The sequence below is a fragment of the Crocodylus siamensis genome, chromosome 4 (assembly GCF_052110815.1).
Source record: "Crocodylus siamensis isolate JL-2025a chromosome 4, ASM5211081v1, whole genome shotgun sequence".
Taxonomy (NCBI): Eukaryota; Metazoa; Chordata; order Crocodylia; family Crocodylidae; genus Crocodylus; species Crocodylus siamensis.
Window position 1 is genome coordinate 6,696,502 of NC_143398.1, and position 19,536 is coordinate 6,716,037.

At 51.0% G+C, this 19,536-nt stretch overlaps 1 protein-coding gene across 1 annotated transcript in view; it reads left to right on the forward strand.

The window, feature by feature from the left end:
• PLXNA4 (plexin A4) overlaps window positions 1-19,536 on the forward strand; it is a 533,592-nt gene that overhangs the window by 398,598 nt on the left and 115,458 nt on the right. Inside the window, exon 10 of the mRNA XM_090041550.1 lies at window positions 12,609-12,809. Within this exon, the coding sequence (XP_089897676.1) occupies window positions 12,609-12,809 (201 nt within the window). The remainder of the gene's footprint in view (window positions 1-12,608; window positions 12,810-19,536) is intronic.

Below are 19,536 nucleotides of genomic sequence, written 5' to 3' on the forward strand. Positions count from 1 at the left end.
CATTGTGGTGTTCAGCACAGCTGGAGGACAGTTGGACTATCCACCCTGATGTCTACAGCATGGGGCAACAGGACTATCCAGTTTTGGGGGCCAAGAAGTTCTCAAAAAGGAAGGGAAAGAGCCCCCTCAATTTCCCAGTTTGCTTTGGGCATTGCCTGGCTTTGAAGCCCAAGGCTTTGTCCTTTCTTTGTTTTAGCCTCAGCTGCCTTCTTTGTTAGGAGCTTGGCCCTGAGCTAAGGGGAAGGGGAGATGTTGAATCCCCCCATTGGGAGGCATCTCTTACTTGACCATGGATTCATTCCCCATCTCCCTGGAGTCTGTACCCATACCCTCTCCTGGCCTGTTTTCTGAACACATGTCCATTGGCCTTGGCTTGGGCCTTATTGCCCAGTCTCAGGGCAGAGAGAGGTGGGAAGAGTCCCACTGTCCTGTTTCCTGTGAAGTCCAGTAGATATTTATCACCGGCAACATTGGGGTAGCTGTGCTGATGGGAAGGGGGCTGCAGTTATTGCTCCCTGGGTGGAAAAGGGAAATGTCACCTAAGGAGACTTCCACTTCCCGTAGTTTACGTGCATTTGTTTATGTGCCTGGCTGGGCTGATCTTGTGGGGTTTGACTTCAAAGGGGACCTTCTCTGGAGAGCTGCCATCTCCTTTCACCCAGGGTTGTCATGCTGGATGGGCAATAAATGCTAGGCAAGGATGTTCACGGCGCTGCTCTCTGCTAGGCAAGGATGCTAGGCAAGGCTGTACACAGGTGCTGCTGGTTGACTTGCCAGCTCTAACCAGATATTCCCCGTTGTGACAGCCTCTCTTTAAAGAATGATCATTCTTTAGTGTGGACTTGGAGATCAAAAGGCCCATCAGCGCCCCCCCCCCCCACTGGTAGCGGATGGCTTTTGGTGCTTCAGCTGTACAACAGGGTCAAGGATTGCGGGACTGTTTGCAAGCTTAGTGCTTAAAAGGACACAAAAAGAGTCCTCTAGTAAAAGTCCTAAAAAGGCAGGCACTCAGGACCTCTGTTCATGGAGGAGAGGGCACCTGAGACAAAGGGACACTGAGCCAAAGAAACCCAGGGAAGGACAGAGGGACTGGTTAGCTTCCCCAGCTCCTCGCCTTGCTCGGACACCGTGTTTTCTATGGTGTTGTCCAACCCAGTTTTAAAAATCCTAAACACTGAGGCTCTCACCACCTCCCTGGAGAGTCTAGTATGCAGTTTAATCCCCGCCAGCCTATTTTCTTATTATTGCTCCCAGCTTTACCTGCTCCATCCCTCTGCATAATCCTTCTCCAGCTTCGGGGCTCCTGCCCTCCACAGGCTTGTACAGGCTTGTTGGTGCTATTGTTTCACACTTCTCCTAGAGGATCTGTCACACGAGGTGTGCTGTACAGGCATATAGTAAATGACAGGCCTTGCCCCGGAGAACACATACTTATCATGTCACACACACGCCTACATGCCACCAGAAACCCTACATTAAAAGAATGTTATTAAGTTTGCAAAGCCAATCACTCAGAAGTCAGGATATACTAGAATTAATGCATAGGTTTTATGCCTTCACATTATGGGAGATAATTACATGATCACAGGCTGTATTTTTACCCCGAGACCCCTGCCTCAGTCACTGTCCAGAAATGAGCTGCCCCTCCAGGTTGTTAAATGCTGATTTTTAAGAAGCCTTGGTATGCTGGGGAAGTTCCTGAGGACGGGAAGAAAGCTGATGTTGTGCCAGCATTTAAAAAGGGTGAATGTAATAACTCAAGTTATTATAAGCCTGTCTCCTTGACATTGATCACAGGGAAAATAATGGAACGGCTGATAGAAGATGTGGATAAAAAAAAAAAAACAGGAAGTAATATAATTAATGCCAGTCAACTTGGGTTTATGGAAAACAGATCTTGTCATGCTCTCTTCTGAGGAAGGATAAGCTGAGGTTAGTGTGACTGCAGCTCGGTTCCCTGCTTTGCTCCTGGCTTTCTCTGTTACCTTGAGCAAGTCATTTGAGTCCATATCCACAAAGGACCAGGCTGGGGCTTGGGGCCATACGTCCAGTAGCGTGTGCCTCCAAACCCCTGTTTTTATCAGTGCAGTTTACTTCTGCCCACGTCCAGAAGTGCGTCTGGCTTATCTGGACCGAATGGTGCAGGCCTTATCTCAGGCATTGAAACTAGGTCTTCTGCTTCTGTCCACTGACCTCGTCAGTATATAGACATGTGTTGAGCTTGCCTAGTGCAGGCCCACAGAATCAGGCTCACTGCAGACAGTGGGCATGTCTACACGAGACACTTTACTGTGCAGCAGGCTAGTTTGCTGCGCAATAAAGTGTCACCATCTACATGTGTGCAACGATTAGGGAGCAGCGAACTAATTTACCGTGCTGATGGACAGTCCCATCAGACACAAGTGGTATCCACCAGCACAATAAATGATTGCCCTTAAACGCATGTGTAGATGGTGGTGTCTGGATTAGTTTACTCCAGCTCATATTGAACTGGAGTATAGTCAGTCACATTAATTGCACATGTAAACGTGCACAGTGACAGCTATTGCTTTCATTCAGAATTGGAGGCAAAGGGGAATGGTCCTATTTTACACAGTGGCCTGGTGGTCAGAGTATGTACAGGATGGGAGGACCTGGGTTCCCCAGAGACATTTCGTGTATTTTATTCTGTGTCTGTCAAGGTAGTCAGAAAGGGAGTTTGGTACCACCACGGTGAGAGAGAGTTGCCCCTTCCCATCCACTGGTGTGCCAAGGACTCATTTCAGTGTAAAGATGCATTAAGTTTGCTTCCATTTCCCAGAGAAATGCTCTGCTCCCTGCTTTGCTCATTGGCTTCTGCAGCGCAGAACGCAGGTACTGCTAAATTGTCAGGAAGCCCCATCGAGTCAGAGGCTAAATCAAGTGCTGCTTTGCCAATTCAGTCCTATGGATCCCTTCAGGGTTGCATCAGGGACAGAAATAACTGGGTTGTCCTTTTACACTTGCTAACACTGCTGTGCGCATCAGCAAGACAGTTGTCCTCTCCGTTCCACCCATAGGACTTACTGATGGACAGGGAGCTGTGAATCTTCATGATACTCAATTCGTCATGCATTTCGACTGGCGTGATGTTCGCGCCTGGGGGGCACTGGGTGACCATAGATGGGATGCATCTGTGAGAGCATTGTTTCAAGATAGTCAACACGTAGCTCCATTGGCCAGGTTCAGTACAGCCAGCCCCAGAAGTCAGCCCCCCGGATGAGACTGAAAGATGCAGGTGGGCTTCTTTTTCTGCCCCTTCCCAGATTTGAACCTTCATGGGTCACATTTTCCAGCTTTTCTTGTAACACATAGAATCACAGAAGCAGAAAATGAGAGTTGGAAGGTAACTCAGGAGGTCCTATCCCCTGCTCAGAGCAGGACCATGCCCAGCTATTTCATCCTGGCCAAGGCTTTGTCTAGCCGAGTCTTAAAAACCTCCAAGGATGGAGGTTTTTATTACTAGATTCACACTGAATTGTGAGACCTGGCATCCGTACAACCTTACAGATACTGTGCTGAGCAGAAACAGAGGTTGAGGCCACTGAATTTCTCCCAGTGGTGAGGTGCATCCTCTGCTCTTGTTAATGGACCAAAGCATGACACGCAAGGTATTCAATGGACCAGAAGCTCATAGATGGGAAGGCACAGATGGCAGGATAGAAGCAGAGACTAAGCTCCTTTTGAAGGCCCAAAATCTCTGTGCTTTTCTCCTGGTCTCCTGCCCATCAAGTCATTTTCTGGAGCCAGAATGACATGAAATCTGCCTTTGTGTCTAGCCCACAGCTGCCTTCAGTGGGTGAGACAGTGCAGAGCAAGAGCCTGCATAAGCTGGTGTGAATAACTTCAGCAGGATCTGAGTGGGGGGAGCTGCCATGGTACTGAATTAAGCCCTGGAGAGTAGTTTCTCTCTTTTCCCCCTGCAGTCACTGCGCTTCAGGAGGCTGGAGCTTGCATTGGTTCATATGTGAAAGGGATGCTCTTAGATTTGACAGTGTTTGAGCCTCCGAAGATCATTACTCACTTCCTTTGTCCTCTTCTCTTCCTTGGTTCTTCTTAAAACTCAGCCTGCTGGTGGTTTATTGAAGCACGGTATATGGCAGGGCTGTGGAGAGTCCCCGCTTCCATCCCAACCGCTCCTCAGGAAGGCCTCACGTTATAGCAATCTCCTGGTCCTCCTCTTTGAATCAGTCTTCTTCTAAGGGTCGGGCTGAGGGTTCATCTTCCCTCACCCTGGCCCTGGTTCATGGGCCATGCAGACCTGTCCACTCCCTTGAGCATACCACCATGATCTCAGAGCCTGGCTGCACAGGCTGCTGCTTCTGCTCCTTGACCACGCTGTAGGTTAGCACTAATGCTGCCAGACGGATCAAACACTCTGTCAACTTGTGAGGACCCCATTTCAGGTCAGTAGCAAACTAAAGTGACCAGCCAGAGTCACAAATCATCCGCCCATAGCAATCGTGGCACAGAGGCCAAAGACCAAATGGGCTATGAAGATCCATCCATCCATCCATCTTCCTGTCTCCCCCCTTTTATCTTCCTGCACTGGGATCCAGGCGTCAGAAGGCAATCCCTCGAGCTCCTAGCTGAAATCAGAATAGCCACTCTGTTATGCCTCTTGTCTAGATAGAGACCCAGTCTCCAGAGCTATCAATAAAGCACCTTCTCCAGCACTGCATTCACCTGCAGTCCATAAGGAGACCATTAACGAGGAAGGGGGTGGGAGAACTCAATTATTCTTTTGTTATCTCTGCTGATGCTTACTTTTTCCATAAATCCCACTGCCGCCTCGTCATCAGCTGCCTTTAAGGTTATGGGCATTTTCTTTATATATTATTACTTTTGCTGTGCTGATAAATATGTACCCCATCAATCAAACTAATGGCACTGTAAACTTTGGAAACACAGATAAAATATATGGGGCATTAAAAAATTCTTTGACCGCTTGAGCTTTTTGTAGCCGGTTTGATTGCTGCCAGCGCCGATGTAAATTTGGGGGAAGTATATCCAGGAATTTATGGAGCTTGGAATTCTGCCTGCAAAGCCTTGACCTGATTCCGCTTTATAACCTAATAACAGTCCCTGATACTATTCGTGTAAATTTTAAATATAATTTTTATGACCAGGAGAATTAGTAGCGTAATAATGTAAACACCGTGTGGACCGTAACTCACTAGTCCCAGACTTCCCCTGCACCGGCAATGGCTCACTTCTTCCTGTTCTGCCCAGTTTCTTCCACTGGGATTTCTTTCAGGGGGTACTTTATAAATTTTAGGTGGATTTTAGGAAGAAGCAGGGCAAATTGCCAGCCCAATAGGTGGAAGCCCTTCATTTCCTTGTGCTTTACCCATGTCACAAGACCATGTATCACATCCCAGTTCAGAGGGACCCCATCTAGGCTCGAGGGAGAAATTCAATCAAACTAGCCTGTCCAGTCCATGGTATCTTTTGCTCTCAGGCTGTGTTTACAGGGTAAAGGTACCGTACTCATAGTAGGGTCTGGGATTATTGCCACGTGACTGCATCTGTGCTGCTGCTTGGCATGGGAACAGTGTGTAGCCATATGGGCCAGTTAGCACAGGACAGGCTAATTGGTCCTGTCACACTGCAGCATTACTGGAGCACCATGTATACTACTTCCAGTTTAAGAGGCTGCCTGTCCAAACCACACAATGGGCTGGAGGGTCTCATGGCCAGGTATGGCCCCTCTGTCCTTTCAGCTCTTTGCCTTGCTGCCTCTGGGTGAAGCCTTGCTGCCATTGAAGTCAGTGGCAAGATTCCCTATGGTGGTGCACCAAGGTAGCTTGCTAGCTACCACCTTCCCTCCCCTCCTCTCTCAATGGATTTTTAAAATTTTATATAATATAATATTTTTTTGAATGTTACCTTAATATAATATAATATAATATAATATAATATAATATAATATAATATAATATATCCGAACATACATCAGTGGTGTTCTAAAAAGTATTCTCTGTGTATACATGGTCCCTGCTCCACAGATCTCAGCACCTTGTTTTGGCCATGGCGCAAAGTAGGAGAGTAACAAAGCTGGAAGGACGGTGGGGAGATTAGATGGAAGCAAATCTATGCGCATGGAGAGTCATCAAGCAAAGGCCCAGTGCATTGCAGGTTGGGGAAAGGAGCTTTCTTCCTCAAAATGTATTCATTAAATAAGTCTTTGCTTGGTGTCTTGTGGTAGAGATGGGTCCCTGTGAGATTGCAGTGTGGTGGCTGGGGGTGTTAGCTCAGCAAGGGTGTTCCCACAGCAGGGGATGGAGTCGATAAAGCATACAGATGGTTGTGGGAGTGCGTTGACAAACCAGGCATTCAGGATGACAGCCCTAACAGGGCAAGGGCATGAGGCTGCAATGAGGGATAGGCTTATTCAAACCTTGACAGGAGGACAAGACCGTGAACTTGAAGTGACAGAATTAGCAGAGCCAACAGAGGGCATCCAAGAGGGGTGCAGTGGACAGATGGGTAGGACATGACCTAAAGCAGGGGTGGGCAAAACACGGCCTGTGGACTGGATCCAGCCCACCAGGCACTTTCATCTGGCTCGTAGTGCCCACCAAGAATTGTACCCTGCCCAGCCCTTCCGCCCACAAGGGTGGGAGCAAGGTGCCTACGTATACACCCTCCCCACCATCATACCCTATTGCACCTTGCTTCCACCTTTGTGGGTAGAAGGGCCTGTCCTGGTCAACGCACAACCACTGCCGCAGCTGCCGGGGGACCTGCTCGGCTTCCCTGGTGTCCCACTCACTTCAGGCTGCAGATAGGGAGGCAGGGGAGCTGCAGCTGGGCAGGAGCATGGGATCCACAGGTAGGGAAGTGGGGGAGCATAGCTGGGCAGGAGCATGGGATCTGCACTGGCAGCAGCGTGGATCCCATGCCCAGGGTGGTGGATGTAGTGTAGAGCTCGGGTGGGCAGGGTGTGAAGCAGAGGTGAGAACCCCACCTCCCACTCATCCCATGGCATGGGGGCTTCACCAGTGGCAACAAGAGCACCAGCAGGGGTGCTCAGGGTGCTGGTGCCTGGTGCAGGTGCTGGTGCCCGGCAGCGCGCAGCTGTGGCCAGCGTTGCACATTGCGGCAAGGAGCGCAGCCTGGCCAGGCCGCCTTTATTGCACGGCACTCCCCACGCGCACGTGCAGGTTCTGCACTTGCATACCACCAGAGGGAAGCTCCATGTGCTGGAGCAGGCTGCCTTCATTGCTCCCTTCCGTGCAGGTCCAGGATTCTGCGGGGAAGCAGGGGCCAGGGCTCCCCTTCTCTTCCAAAGGATCCCAGGACTTGGGGACCAGCACCTGCACCAGTCATGAGCACCCCAAGCGCCCCTGCCTGCTGCTGCCACTGCCACCAGTGGGGCTGTACGCCAAGGGGAAAGTGTGAGGGGAGTCCTCACACCCCCCCCCACACCCCACAAACACCGCATACCCACACCCTGCCCTCACATCCCCCCACATATACACCTCCAACATACTCTATTCCCTCCACACACACAGCCACACCCCTTCATAAACTTCCCCCACACCCCCCCACAGCCCACCATACACAAACACACACCCCTACACCCCACCATCCACAAACACTACCCCCACATCCCCCCATGCACACACCCCACACCCCACCATATACCCGCCCCACAATATAAAAGACTAAGACTTTATTTTTGAATTATTGTGTATAAACACAAATCATGCCAAAAATATTTTTTGTAATAAAATTGAAATATGTTACAGTTGGTGTTTCACTTTTAGGGTATGATTTAGTTTTTGCTCGTTCTAACATGACACTCTACCCTCCCAAAAGGAGTATTTTGGAAGGGGGGGGGGTAAAGGGAGGGACTTCTGTTGGCAAAGGTCAGGGCCTAGGGGGTGGGACTTCCAGTCCCAAGATGGGAACTGGGGGGGTGGGACAACTGTCAAGGGGCGGAGCTACCCATGCGGCCTTCAATAGCACGCCAAACCTTGTTAAGTGGCCCTCTGGCTGAAATAATTGCCTGCCTCTGACCTAAGGTGTCAGTGCCCTGCTTGAGAAGAGACCAGGAAGGAGGGGATTGCAGTGCTCAGATTTCTCCATGTGTCTGTCTTGCCAACTGTGTGTTTCTCTGTTGCCCAAGTCGACTGATAAGTGGGTCCCCGCCGGGGTGTCAAGCCAATTAGTGCCAGCTGCAGCACTGATCCCTGTGCACACCTTGTGTGCATCTGCCTCTGCATTTCTTCTCCTCCCCGTCCTTCGATGTGGACAGAAAGTTCGAAGCTCACTGCAGTGTGCAGGTGCCCGAGCAGCTGCGTTTTGGAGGGAGTGGGGGGTTGTAACCACACCAGCGCGCACCAGGGCAACTGCCAGGGGTGAACATAAATGGTTTTGTCTCTCCCAGACTGGGAACCTAGAGGCAGGCAGAGGATGTTGGCAGATGTATGTATTGATACACCAGACACTTGGGAACCTGGACCTACTTCCATGTGAAATACTGAAAATTTAAAATAAACATGCCTCCATATGGAGCGACTGGAAATGGGACTCAAGCCAAGGTCCTGACCATTGGCAGCCATCGAAGAGCCCAGATGGTTTTCATAAGAAGAAGGTTGTCAACTCTGAGTTCCTGGCCAGATCCTACCTCTGGTGGGACAGCACCGTGGGTGAGGCCTTAAAACTTTGTGATGTTCTGTGCAACCCCACAAAAGGCCCATGCTGGCTGGGTCATTGTCTTCCCAAAGCTGGAGGCCCCTCCACACCTGTCAATGATCTTAATAGGAGCTCGGGTGGAACGGGCATTCAGACACGATCAGGCAGGGAGCTAAAAGCCTCTTGTTACCAAGACTTCAATATTTCTGCAAGCCGCAGCAAAGCACATCCACTAAAATACTGCGCAGGGTTATAAATAATGAAAATTAAAGTGCCATTGACAAAACGAGCAGGGCCCTTTGCAGGCCACTTCCCCTTTGCTTGTTCCCATTGTGTCTGCTCACTGACTTGAAAACTGGCAAAATGCAGCCATTTGCAGGGAGCGTCTCTTGCCAACCATGGGAATTAGCTGTATGGTGACTTTATGTTCATTAGCTCTCTGTACAGTGTTGCACTAACTGATAGGATTAAACAACGCAGGTGAAATGAATTAATAAGCGCCCATTTTGTAATGCATTGTCCTTGCATGAGTCAGACGCGGTTTTTCAGCTGTCTGGGAATCTGATCCAACTAGGAGTGAATTGCTGATTAATTAAGGAAGTCAGTACGGGTGGGATTACTCATTCTTGGTGGGTCTTCTGTATGTCTGGTTTACAAAGGGTAGGATATATCTTCCCACTGATTTCAGATTAAGGCCAGCCACAAAGAAAAAGCCAATGTAGAGTCCCCATGATAGAAAGCCATGTATTTCACTCTTCATATTTCTTCCTCTTGAATCTCCAACAGGCCTATTTCCTTGCAGTGAGACCTCCTACCTTTCATAGGACAGTCCTGAGCAAGGCACCACAGCCAACCACGTCACCATTTCCTCCTGGGGCAGAGTTAGTTAGCTACATCCTGACCCATATTAGGAAGCGGGTGTCAAACACGGTTTCAAACCCAGGGCCCAGGCTGAGCACCACGGCTTTCCTTGGTACATCATCCAAAGAAATTGCCTTTTAAAAATTTCAATTAGAAAGAACATTAGGTCAATCAGATAAAGCCACATTGTGAGGATTTCCTCTTTATGGTGCTCGCCTCTTCAATTATCTATAATGAACTTCCTAACAGAGCCGCAAAGCTTTTTATATGCAAACGAGGCCTTTATTGGGGCCGCTGCAATCCCCGCTTGTTAATGAACTCGAAACAAGTGTTATCAGAAAGGTTACAGCACTGGTGGGGGGAGACAGGAATAAAGGGAGACTAGGAAAACTAGCTTTCTGGGTTTGGATTGCCCCTCAGGTAGCAGAGTTTCATATCTTCTTCTTTCATCCTCTGGCTCGGTTCTTCGGCTTTTATAGCTGCTATATATCAAGAGAAGCCCTCGCTCCCGGGAAATGGCTGCTCAAAGGCAGATAGGGATATCCCACCCCTCTGGCTGGAGGGAGATGATGTTGCTGGGTGGGTTTCTCTGCTGGAAGAGAGAGGAGATGCCTCTGAGGAACGTGCATCAGGATGGGGTCTACTAGAAGCTCAGGAAGTGTCTGACCCTGGCTGATGTTCCTAATACCAGTGGGGCAGGGAGACGTCTTGCTTTTCAGCAGTCACTAGCCATGGGGAGGGATGAGCAGCAAGGGTTGCACCCAAGTCAGAACAGACCTGGCGAGGACTCGCTGGACATCTGGTCCCCATAAAGACATTAAGCTCTGACATCGTAGTCACCAAAAACCTGCTCCTTGAACTGAAAATGCCATCCTCCCTCCTTGGCAGTGCACCCCTTGAAGTACTTCAGGCAGTGATCAGATCTGCTCTCGCATCCTTTGCTTTGCAAAGCCAAGCTCTTTTAGTCTGTCTTTGTAAGACAGGTTCTCCTCTGCCCCCACCTCTGCCCCTCCTAGGAGGCTTTTTCTGTTCCTTCTCAAGTTTGAATGCATGCTTCCTAAACAGGCATGGTCAGGATGCAGACTCCTCACCTGGGACAACCCAGGGTCACTTTTCCTTTCTATGCAGCACCCACATCCAAGCGAATCAAAGTCCTCCGGTGTGTGACTAGTGTACTCAGGTCTTTCTCCTCCTCTGTTGCAGATTAGCTCCCAGGCATTCCTTAAGTGTGCAGTTTTGTTCGTGCTGCTCTTACACATCATCGCATTTCTACTACTCTCTGTCACCAAATCCTTAACGGGAATAAGAGTGTTACATCCAGCCAAGTGGGTGCAAACTTAGTGAGGGCAAGTATCTAGCAATAATCAGAGCAGTTGGCTCTTCTGTGTCCCCGTTAATATACAGGCCTCCCAAATTGCTCTGTAGATATGGGCTTAGCTTCATGTACCAAAGCAGCGAGATGTCAGCTAGGCAGTGCTCCAGGGGAAGTTTACATTGTCTGTGCTCCTTTCCCCATCTGGCCACATCTGCATTGGCAGCTGCAAGGACGGTGGTGTAGGGCTACACTAACTGGGCCAAGGCAGCATTGCCATCCTTTAGTGCCACCAGAGTGGGATAAAGGTGTTCCCCCCGGTAAATGGGCAGCCGCACTCAGTTGTGATGGTGCTTCCTAAGGGGAAGGAGGGCTCGTGCTGCTGGAGGGCCGGTTCTTGCCACCTCTTGGCTATGTTTCAGCAGGTGCCCGCTGAAGCAGGCTGCTCTCCTCGGCTGTGCTGGCATCTCAGTGACTGGGGCATCAGTGTTACTTCATCTGTTGGTCGCAGCTACTCCAGGGCTCCCATCCCACCCTTTCCATGTTAGCTCACATGAGCACCCAAGGCAGGACATTGCAGTAGGCCGTCTCATCCCGGCTCCGCACTTCAGCAATGACCAGCTCTGGCAGCTTCAGGGAAGAAGGGAGGGAACCCACTGTGCTATCCTGCCCTGTGTGGTGGAGGAGGGGGCTGGCATTTCTCCCTGACCAGCCCAATGATCGATGGCCTTTGTAATTCCATTCCTGTCTGGTGTAAGTGCAGATGTTACACATCTAATCCGCTGTTTTATTTAACTAAGCTATTTGCTTCTGTAAGATGCTTCCGCCATCTGCTGTAACCAGCCCCTGGACTCTCTCCGGCTGTGAATTTTACCCTCAAGCCTTGCATTCCTCCTCTTGCTCCCCTGCCTGCCATCAGTCTTTCTCCTCATCCTTGCCTTCCTGCACTGACACATGCCTCCTGTGCAGTGTCCTGCAGACACCCATGGCTCACCTGCCTCCACCCCCATGTACCACACCCAGATAGGAAATGCAGTCAGGCGCCGGCTGGAGAAACAAGCCGAGCAGAAGGAAATGGCAATGGGCTACCTGCTCCGCAGGGTGTAATGAAGAGAGGGCAGTGCAGAAGAAAATGGACACCTCTGCTATCAATCACCCCGGCCTGGTCTCCATACAGAAACTGCACTGGCTGAGCTGGGAAGTGATGTTACACTGATGTAGCTGTGTGTAGATGCTCCTCCAGCTTGTGGATCAGCTTCTTTGGGAGTAGCTAAGGTTAGGCCCAGGCTGAGTGTCCTTCCACACTCCCACGGTTGCAGTGTTTGAGCGAGATTGATTCAACATCACACCTGTAATCTGCTGCCCCAGGTTCTTCTTTGGAGCAGGTCTCACACTCATATTGCTCCTTTGATCCCAGACCATCTTTGTCGAGGATCTGCCAGCATTATACAAGGGGTTTTCCTTCCCCACTTAAACACAAGGACCCTCCAGGCATGAGGAGCTGTTCAGTGCCTGGCAGAGTGGTTGTGCTCTGTGTTTGGCCTTAGCGAGTGCCTCAGGGGTGAGCCATCCACAGTTTCTCAGCTCTCCACAGACACCTGATGCCAACTGCTGTAAGGACTGGGCACCAAGGAGCACCCCAGGGAGCTTCTTCCACTCCTTGCAGACCGAGGCTGCAGTGGAGCAGGGGGGGAGTTGGATGGGATGCTTGCTCCAGGGCAGAGGGTGCTGAGATCCTACTAACTGCCTGGACATGTTTTCTCTTCTCCCCCAGGACTGTCCCCAGTTGCTCAAGGCAGACAAGATCCTGGTACCTGTGGAAGTGATCAAGCCCATCACACTGAAAGCCAAGAACCTGCCGCAACCTCAGTCTGGACAGCGGGGCTACGAGTGCATCCTGAATATCCAGGGCCTCGAGCAGCGGGTGCCTGCCTTGAGGTTCAACAGCTCCAGCGTGCAGTGCCAGAACACCTCGGTGAGTGGGGCGGTTGGGGGAGGAGAGGGGGCAGGTCCTGGCAGAGCGGGCTGGGTGCAACGGCGCCACTCCCCTCCCTTGCTCCTTAGAGTAATTATGGTAACAAGCTGCCCTGTGTCAGCTGGGCACAGAGCACTACAGATGTGTCCTCACTGGTCCCCCTGCATCGCAGACACCTGCCCCTCTCTCATACACAGGGACAAAAAGCTCCCTTTGCCTTAGTGGAGATCCTGGTCTCTCACCGCACAGGCCTGCCAGTCCTGGCCCATGCATACCCGCTGCTCTCAGAGGCCTGGGACACCTCACACTGCTACTTCCATGTCATTCAGTCCTGGTCTTCAGCACCCTTTGTCATTCATGTTCTGGGTGCCATGTGCTGCAGTCGTGGTTTGGCCGAGCCCTCCACTAGACAGGCTGGGATACCACCTTCCACTGCTCACATGCCTTTCATTGCAGTCTTTCCCTACCGCTTCTCCCAAGTCATCACACTGCTGTTATCATACCTGGTGCTTCTGCACTCTCTCCAGGTCTCTGAGATCAAAGAGCTTTAGAGAAATGAATAAATTAAGCCTGTCAAACTTCTATCAGTGAGGAAAGCCAGTATCATGATCCTTCCCTTGCAAATGGGGAAACTGAGGCATGGGCAACGGGAGGGATTTCCTCAAGATCATGCAGCAGTTGGCCAACAGAACTAGTGAATACAACCCAAGACACCTCATTCCTAGGACTCTGCTCACACCTTGTCATAAGGGTCCCCCTTCTAGCTGCTCCTAGGGGAAACATTTGTCTAACCAGTCCATAACTTGGCCAAAGGCAGCATATTGCACTTAAACAACGAGGCAGAGTTGACTGGTGCCTTGATGATGGGAGCAGACAAAAACCAGCAGAGGTGGATGGACAAACAGAAAGAAATGTGAATGGGAGAAATGGTGCTGAATGGTTATTATCAAGGGCTCATCCTGCCACTGACTCACAGGGGGACCTTGGGCAAGTCACTTTGCCTCTGTGCGCATAACTACCGCCCAGTGTGGTAGGATTAGCAGTCCTTCCCCAAGAAAGCCATGAGGGTCACAGCACTGCAACCTGTCTGACGGGACAAGTGCCGGGTTCGTAGTAGAACTGGTTTCCTTCTGGTGTGTATAGGGACTTTCTCTTACAAGCTAGGAGATTACACGTTTAGGGCAATCTCTCTTGCAGGTTTTGCTCAATTATTCTTCTTGTTATAACAAGATGATTTATTAGGCAAATGCCTAATTACAGGCATCAGCTCCTTCTCCCGAGTTCCACTGCTCAGTGCCAGGCAGCACTTGTTGAAATCCCACACTACATATTCTGCTGCATTAACCAACTAGTAGAGGGTTATGTGCAGCCTCCGCATTTTACGAGCTGTTACAAACAAGCATTTTCCCAACAAATTCCCCGTTTGTTCCCCTGCTTCCATTGCTGCTTAGTGGCCTGTGAGCATCGGGTTCAGGATTTTGCAGAAATTTATGGTTTGAAAAATTAAGAACACTTTAAACACCTTTTACAGCAGCCAAAGCTCGAGGCTACGAGACGCATTACCAGGTCCTGCTAAAAGGCATACAGCTGTAGCGGGGAGAGGTAGCAGGCTCCCAGCAGAGTCTCTGTCGTGAACTCCCAGACACTGAGAATTATTTCACATCTGGATGTGCTGAATCCAGTGCTGGCAGTGGGGAGGGCTGCACCGAAAACCCTGGAGACGAAGAGCAGAGAAGTCTGCAGTGCTGTGCTATGTGTGGTTCCCAGGCTTGCAGGTTGATACATGGGGCCAGGAAGGAATTTCCCCCCCTCCTGTTGCTACGTAACAGGGAAGGGTTTGTTTTTTTCCCTCCATCTTTCTCAAAAGCATTAGGTGTTGGCTGAAGCCTAGGCTGGGGATTTTGACTGGGTGCACCAGTGCTCCTGCTGGGACTAAAACCTGGAGGTTGCTGGCTCGAGGGTCTCGTCCTTCTGCTCTGGGTCCAACTAATGGCCACATTTGAGGTCAGGAAGGAATTTTTCTGCATGATCAGACTGGTATGGACCATGGGGTTTTTGCCTTCCTCTGTAGGAAAGCCACAACCCTCTTCCTTGGATCTCAAAAGTGTATTTTTACAGCTCTCACAGCCATAAGACACTGTCTGCCATGGTCTCCTATGGCAGGTCAAGGTGCTTGGCTTTGTGGTTGTGACACAAGGTTGACCGTGTTGCTTCAGTAACAGGTTAGACACGCATCTGTACGGGATGGTTTGCATAAGGAGGATCCTGCCTTAAGCAGTGGGTAGGACTAAATGACCCCAGAGGTCCCATCCAGCCCCACTTCTCTGTATAAATAGGGGGCAAGAGTAACGGAACTAGAGGAGGGGGTCGAGGTCGATATAATTATCTGCTGGGCTGGTTCTGGGTCCTGCTGGGTTTTTCCTTCCTGTGCTTTTATATGAGATCAGACGCTGCTCACACAGCCCTCTTGCAGATTGTTTTTTCCTGGTCAACTGTAGTGCTCATGTTTGGGGCTCGAAAGCATCACTACTGGAAGCTGCAAGAGGTGCGGCGGAGGAAGCCACGCAAGAGAGAGTTGCATCTGTGGTGGGCCAGTAGGGGGCGCTCCTGCGCTGAGCCGCCCACCTCCCTGCGCTGCCCACCTCCCAGGCGCCAAATGCCTCCCTGGGGTGCCTTACGTCCGGCCGACCCCCTTCCTGGAGCACACTCGCTAGCCTGGGGGTAACGTAGCTGCCACCACCCCGAGAATGGACTCACTCTTAAGAGTAAATTGGATGCTTGTCTTGCTGGGATCCTATGACCCCAGCTGACTGCCTGCCCTTTGGGCAGGGGGCTGGACTCGAAGATCTCCCGAGGTCCCTTCCAGCCCTAATGTCTATGAAGTCTATTAAATCTGTGTCCTCGGGGAAACACAGGCCTAATGTCCTACGGGTACTCGACCCAGTACAGGCACTTGGGGCACTTCCCCAAGTCTGGGGGCAAAAAGTAAAGTCTCCCTTAGTCTGCAGACCTAAGGGGTCTCTTAGGCGTAATTTAGACCCACCCCTCAATAAGTCTCCCACACCGGTCACAAAGGAGGACTTTATTGATTACAGGGGTAGGGTGAAAATAGGTACAAGATTGAGCAATAGCCTAGAAATCCTAAAGAGCAAACAGTGTGGCTGAGGTAGCCTTTTGATCACGCATCTGAGTTCCTGCCAGCTAGATATCTGTCAGATCTCGAGTAGCTTACTCACAAGCATCTTCCAAAGGCCGGTGAAGTTTTCCCTCCGGAGGCAGGCGGTTCCTTGCTCATGAGTTTTGGGGGAGAGAGCCAGTCTTAGATGGTAAAGCTTCTCTGTGTCACTTCCCTGTGTCCCCCGCATGGCTGCTGCCCCTTCCACCCGGGCAGTCCTAACTTATATAACCCCCGTGACCTCATTCACCTGGCCCAGTGGAGGCCAGCTCCGGTTGGCTCTCCGCCAACCAATTTGAAACACATCACCAGTCACCGGGCAGGTTCCAGCCCCCCAGGTAGATGCCCCTCACCCAGGTGGCCCATACCGGTCCCGTAGGCAGAGGGAGCAGGTCTCCCCTCCCTCAGGCCTGCAGCCAGCTCAAGTTACCTAAAGGGAGAGGCTGCGGTGTGACTCCTCTGTGCTGGCCCATCTAATCACACTGTCACAGAGCAGAGATTTTGGGGAGAAACCAAGGTGGCTTTCTGCGACAGCATCCATCTGCTTACCAATTAGACCAGAGGGACACAGTGCCAGGGCTGGTAGTGAAGGGCACCGACCATAGGGAGGAAGGTCTCTGATACAGCTTCCTCTCCGAAGGGGAGCCTGACTTTTGAAACGGCTGCATGCAGTAGTTTGCTAACTGAACGGAAACCTTGTCAACCAAGTCCTGTAGACAGCGCAGCGGAGTTACAGAGGAGGCATTGGGAGAGGAGGCATGGATGAGGTGTCAGTGGGGGCCTCTCGCTGCATGTCCTGCCAGTGGGCACCTCAGTCAGGTGTTGGCATGTCTGTGGTTGGGCATATGTTCGAGTGGAGACTCTCCGCTTTGTTTCATCCATGATCCTCGCCATGGGCCTTTCTACTGCCAAAGGCATGCGGGTCACTGGGCGGTTGCGTAGGCGTGTTGTCAGTCATGAAACAGACTGGTGACGGTGGTGGAGGGGACGGCGGAGGGCTGGCACTGCAGGGGTGCCAGGTTATGGTGCTGTAGGGAGAAGGGGTCCTGGGCTATTGAGTTGCTACAGGTGGGGTGAAGGGGCTCAGGGTTTGGGAGCTCTTGCTGCAAGGAAGTAGGGGAGACTTGTTGGGCGCGAGGCTGGTGCTGCTCAGGCGGGAAGATGCTGAGTATTACAATAGCGGGGAGGGGAAGAGTGTAACTCCTCCCCATTCAGCTCAAAGCCACTTAAAGAGAGAGAGCTCCTTTCCACCCTTGGAGTGAGCATCATTCCCCATAGCTGCCGCTCAACCTTGCCTGGACAAGAACAGCCCCTGTGGCCCCAGTCTGCTTTGGTCACTGGGCTTAGTGCTGCTGGGATGTGGGGATGGGGTTAGCTACCTGGCTACATACCTGTGTGTGTGTGTAGTGCCTGAACATGTACATGTGCATACGTGTCTATGCATGTTTAAGTGCAAAGGGACTGTGCAAGCGCTTGAATGCATGCAGACATGACTGTGTCAGTCTAAGGGTTGTGTCTGTGTTACTATTTAGGGTCAATTGTTCTTAATTAGCCCAAGCCATAGGAGCTGCCCCTTCACATCTACATGCACACCACGCACGGAAGGAGAGACAAGCAATGGGCCAACTTACTCCCAACCTGAGCCCTTCTAGGAGTCACCTCTGCCCCATACTGGTCTCTCCTGTGCTTAGCTCTGAGTATGGGCCAAAGAGTCGGGAAGCCTGAGTGCAGAAGGGCAGGAAGCCAGGTCCCAGGAGTCACCCTGTGCTGTGACACTTAGCTGGGCTTAGTTTGGACCACACTGCGGAGGGGAGGCTAGGGAGACGTCCAGCCCCCATTCTCTGATGCTCAGGAGAGTTTCTTGGGGCATGCTGGACTTTTGCTGCATGCAAACAAAGGGGCTTTAAAGGTGGGTTTGGGTTAGAAGGCCAGACCATGAGCAGGCCAAGGAAGCAGTGTAGACATATCCTAAAGCATGTGAGGCTGGGTGTTTGCCGTGACAGAGATGCATGTTAAGCAGCCTGCCCTCCACCTAGAAATTAAAGCACTGCTCCCCTGTTGCATGTGAGACCTTTGCGGTCAAAGTGCCCGAGTCCTGCTGTCTCCCATGGGATGGTCCGTGTACCGCCTTGGGGGGCTGTGAGGAAGGCACTGCTGCTTAGTCATTACAAAGTTTGGGGATTTTTGGGTGGCGTGGAACAGCGACCGAGTCTTCGGCAAATAACAGCACGCACGGCAGCTCTGGACAAGCACTGGCTAGGAGTAGAGCAGTATGTCCTGTCCTCATCCTGGAAGGACTCAGAGCTCTTCCTGGAGGTCACCCACATGAAGAGCTCTTGTACTGTGAACCTTTCGGGACCCAGAGGGTGGCTTAACCTCAGTATACCTGCCCAGCTCCATAGAGCGGTTTGCTGATGGGACCCATTGCCCATGCAGGCTCAAGCACAGCATCAGTAGTTTGCAGCTCAGATGAGAGGCCTGCCATTTAGAAATGACTGTTCCTAAGAAGCCACCTGTAAATTATAAGCTCCATGCTCCATTCCCAACCCCAGGGGCTGACCCAGGCATGACCCATGACTCAGGGTAGCCAGTTAGCCCTGGACAGTACATCCGAGCTATTTCACTTCTCTTTCTAATGCCATACTCTGTGCACCACCTCCTCCATGTTGGCTGTCCATCATCTGCCCAGGTCTGGGGATGGGATTTTGATTAGTGACGGGAAAGGCCTAATGGTTTTTCTAAAGCAATATGAACCTTCTAGTTCAGACCATGATCTTCAGTGGTGGTGTAAGAGTGATGCTGTAGCCACAATGCTGCAGAAATGATGCGAGTGGCAAGGATTTCTTAGGGTGATATTTTTTTTTATTGGAGCAACTATGTAGTTGGAATAAAGTTAGACCAGCTTCTCAATACAAGAGTTAGACTTGAGGTGGTCTAAGGAAGAGTGTCTTGCATTCAAATGCTTGTTTAACTCCATTCCAGCTCCATAGTTGGTCTAATGAAAAATGTCACCCAAAGAAATCCTTGCTGCTTAAAATGGTGTTAATCCTGGGGTGATTTTCTTGAAGTCATCGATGCGGTTCTGTGTTTTAGGCTAACACTGTTGAGATCAGAGCTGGGCTTTAATTTCATTGGGGAAAGTCGAGTCCTCCAGATCATAAAGAGCAGAATAGCTGACATGGGAGTTAGCCATGCCACCATTGCCCAGCTGAGCTTGTCTGGATTTACCCTGGTGTATCCCAGATCAGAATGAAGCTTCTCCTCTGTTACCTCGGTGGAAAATCAGGTCCTAGCTCTGGCTTTCTCCTGGTATAAGTGAGACCAAAATCCAGCCCTGGCTCCTTGATCTTGGTGGAAGGAGTCTGGGTTTAGGTTAGTACAGCTGAGATCAGACTCGAGCCCTCACGTTTTCCTTTCTAAGTAATTCCAAGTTCAGTGAAGACAAGTCACACAGATGGGCCTGGCCTCACTGCGGCTACCAGAAGCACTACACAGCACCTCTGGCACTTGGATGCTCAGCCCAGCCAATCCCAGCTCCGCATTTCCCTGGCC